Below are 3,369 nucleotides of genomic sequence, written 5' to 3'. Positions count from 1 at the left end.
ATTTGATTGTTAATTAAGAAAAGATAAAAAAGGAGAAAATGACAAATGGAAAAAATTTTATTCAAAAATACCAAAAAAATGACATGTGTCCAAATTAATGTAAGAATTACAAGTGGCAAAAAAAACCTTTATTTATTAGAGAAAGACTTGGTGTTATAACACCTTACGATGACATGAAACGTGAGGTGTGATAACACCCTTTAACTAATTGTCCACACACTCATGCATGGAAATTTGGTCATTCACATCCCGGTGAACAACAAAAACACAACGTTGCTATTATGAGATACATATTTTGATATTTTACACCATCAAAGTAGAGGTAATTACAGCATTATACTTTAAGTTAAAAAAAGATACCACGTTTAAATACCTTATTAACGAATTGAACCTTAAATTACAGATGATCTTTCAACAACAAATTAAGTGACTACATGGTTAATGCTTCAACCTTATCATAAGAACATATTAACTTTTAAAGGGTACGTTTGCTTGACATTCATTTAAAATAATAGCCTTGGGTAAAAGCGTCTTTCCACATCCATGTAGACCACAGAACAGAGCTCCTTTAGATGGTGCCATACCAAATTTCTACTGATGCTCCACTGGGAATTGAACAGTCTTGGAAAAAAATGGAAGGGGCAAAGTGGTAATTTTGCAATTCATTACCAAAAGGAAAAGATATATATTTAATTGCAAAGAAAAACCTCATAATAGGTTCTTGATTTAACATATAATAAGATGATGTAAGCTGACATATAATCTAGTGTTCCAATTTTCTACTCACCAACATTAAGCTTCATAGTAACCATCAAATGTGACAAATATTAAAAAGATTGCATTCAGGCATTTCATCAAACACTTCATGTGCATATAAAAGTGCAAACATATTGAAAAGAAATTCCACACAAAAAAGGGCTACTGAATCTGTACAACATATGAACAGACAAATAGAGAAGATCGCGCATTCAACAGCAATGGCAGATTGAGATTTTTTTGAAAAAATGGCAATTTTCATTTCTTTTAATGTATCAAGTAAGAACAATAATGAAGTATAAAAAGTCAAAAACAAAATGGGAAAAGTTATTACATTACAATTACACCCCTAATACATGGCTTACCAGTTACCACCTTAGCATCTCTTATATTTCTTAATCCTCTTAAGAAGATGACCATATTGCCCTTTTTCCACCATCCCTTTAATCACCTCATTAGCTTCAAAAACCTTTCCAGCATTCTTCAAAAAACTCACTAAAGTTTTATACACAAGAAAATTCGGATTACACCCTCTGGATTCCATTTCCTTAAGCATCAAACACGCATACTCAAATTTTCCAGCCATACAAAGCCCACGTATCATTGTATTATAAGTATAAACATTAGGAATCTTCCCATTATCAAACATATCTGAAAACATTTCTTCTGCTTTTTCAAACTGTCCCCCTGCAATATGTGCATTGATCATCACAGTGTAAGCCACCACATCAGGCTCACACCCTTGTTCCACCATTAAATCAAAAAAATACTTACATGCATCCATGTTTCCAGCTCGACTTAATGCATCTATCAAATTGGTAAAATGAAGAACATTTGGCTCAATTCCAGCTTCTTTCATCATCGACAAATGAACCACAGCTTCAGCTGGTTTGTTTGCTCGTCCATAAATGTGAAGTAAGATGTTGAATGTATGCAAATCTGGAGGGAATCCGTTTCTTCCCATTTCATCAAATAAGCTATGAAACTGATCTAATCTCCCCAATCTATATTTTGCATACATTATGATGTTATATGTTAATGTGTCTGGTTGACGACCATCTGCCAACATTTGTTGATACACCCATTCGATGAGATTATAGTGTTTTATAGCATGAAGGGAATGTAAGATTGCATTGAAGGAATGCTTAAAAGGGCGAAAATTGAATGAATTTGACTTTATGAATCTTTCTACAACTTTCTTGGCTATACCCGCTTCGCCACATGAGCATATAAAGATGTTGAAAGTTCGTGAGGTTACAGGGTAACCTTTTTCTGTCATTTCATCGAGTAATCTCCACATTGCTTTGTATTCTTGTGATTCTGCAAAGATTTGCATGATTAAATGGTAGGTGTTTACTGTGTGATTGTAGTCCTGTTTTTGGCCTGACCATATGAAGAATTTGTAGCCAAGTTTTACACATCGTTCTCTGTTTGCTTGATTGATGTTCTTCAAGATTCCTATAAGAACTTCTCTCACGAGTAAACCTGAAACTTGTATTTCTAGATTATCTAAAGCTGATCTTGCATCGAACCCAGGACCATCTTGTTGGAGAACTTTGAGCGCCATGGCAGCTGCGTTTTTTGTGTTTCTTAGAAAGCTTGATCTGTTGAATACATTTTGTTGGTGATGTTCTTCTTCTTCTTCTTCATATCTGCCACTTGTGCCAACGGAATCAACTGACTCTTCTTCTTGGTTTTCATCTGATACGGTATCACAGTTCGAGCTTTTACGATAATCAATTAAGTATTTCTCTATTCGTTGAAACCCATCGATGAATCCATTACTAGTGCTACATATGGAACGTGAAATACCGCAAAAACAAAAGATGCTCTGAACAAATCTGTGATCAATTTGAGCAATTGAGAGCATGCCAAGAACCAAGCTTGGGCTTTTAGTAATCGGGTCAAAATGACCACGACCAACTTAGCCGATATCTATATAACAATTTGAATCGAATGTGATTCAGATATAATAGTTTGAGTGTAGGAGTAGAAAAGTTGAACCCTTTTTTATGTATACAGATCAATTCAGTAGCTTGTAGTCGTAGAATTTGTAGCTTTGTACCCAGTGCCAGTTGAAGAAATGGATAAAAAGTGAAAGGTAAGGATGAAAATAAAATTAGGGCAAAATGTCCCTCGGAGAAATCTGAGTGGAGATGTGGGTTTAAGCGACGGAAGACGGTGATGGATGGTGGCGGCCGGCGACGGTGAGATGTGGACTGCGTGAATCGGAGGTTGAGCCGTTGTGAACTGAAGGACTGTAGACGATTAGGGTTATTTGCAGGAAACGCTTTAAATGATAAACGATGTAGTTTTTAATTTAGTGAGTTACATTTTCGGTCCCTGTAATTTTCCACTCTATACAAGCTGTAACTATTGAAGACACATTCCTGCATTTTGATTCTTTCGCTGCTCCCATCATCTTCTTATTCTCCTTTTTGCTAGCCAATCGATTACTGGTATTATTTGAAAGGTACTTGCTTTTGTTCTCTAGAAAATGACTAGGACTTTCCTTTCATTTCCTTTCGTGGCGTTTTTCCTTTCCATAAACGTCATTATAGCATTTGTTGATAATTTTTGTTGCTACCAGATACTTGATAACAAGCATATACG

General features: G+C 35.3%; 1 protein-coding gene across 2 annotated transcripts; it reads right to left on the bottom strand.

The window, feature by feature from the left end:
- Positions 1–870: 870 nt before the first annotated feature.
- Positions 871–3,137, bottom strand: LOC111901726 (pentatricopeptide repeat-containing protein At3g60050). 2 transcript variants are annotated; one of them, XM_023897610.3, is made up of 2 exons: positions 1,531–3,137; positions 871–1,443 (listed from the first exon to the last, which is right to left on the bottom strand). In XM_023897610.3, exons 1-2 carry the CDS (start codon positions 2,624–2,626, stop codon positions 1,133–1,135), a joined length of 1,407 nt encoding a protein of 468 aa, XP_023753378.1. In that variant the 5' UTR covers positions 2,627–3,137; the 3' UTR covers positions 871–1,132. The 2 variants fall into 2 exon arrangements, with proteins under 2 accessions (XP_023753378.1, XP_023753377.1); XM_023897609.3 differs by having other exon boundaries at positions 879–3,134.
- Between the last annotated feature and the right edge of the window lie 232 nt (positions 3,138–3,369).

The sequence above is a fragment of the Lactuca sativa genome, chromosome 9 (assembly GCF_002870075.4).
Source record: "Lactuca sativa cultivar Salinas chromosome 9, Lsat_Salinas_v11, whole genome shotgun sequence".
NCBI classification, from domain to species: Eukaryota; Viridiplantae; Streptophyta; class Magnoliopsida; order Asterales; family Asteraceae; genus Lactuca; species Lactuca sativa.
This window is presented reverse-complemented; position numbering and strand designations above follow the sequence as displayed.

Bases quoted from the DNA above. Each gene is read 5' to 3' on its own strand.
- LOC111901726 (XM_023897609.3), bottom strand. From the start codon at position 2,626: ATGCTCTCAATTGCTCAAATTGATCACAGATTTGTTCAGAGCATCTTT.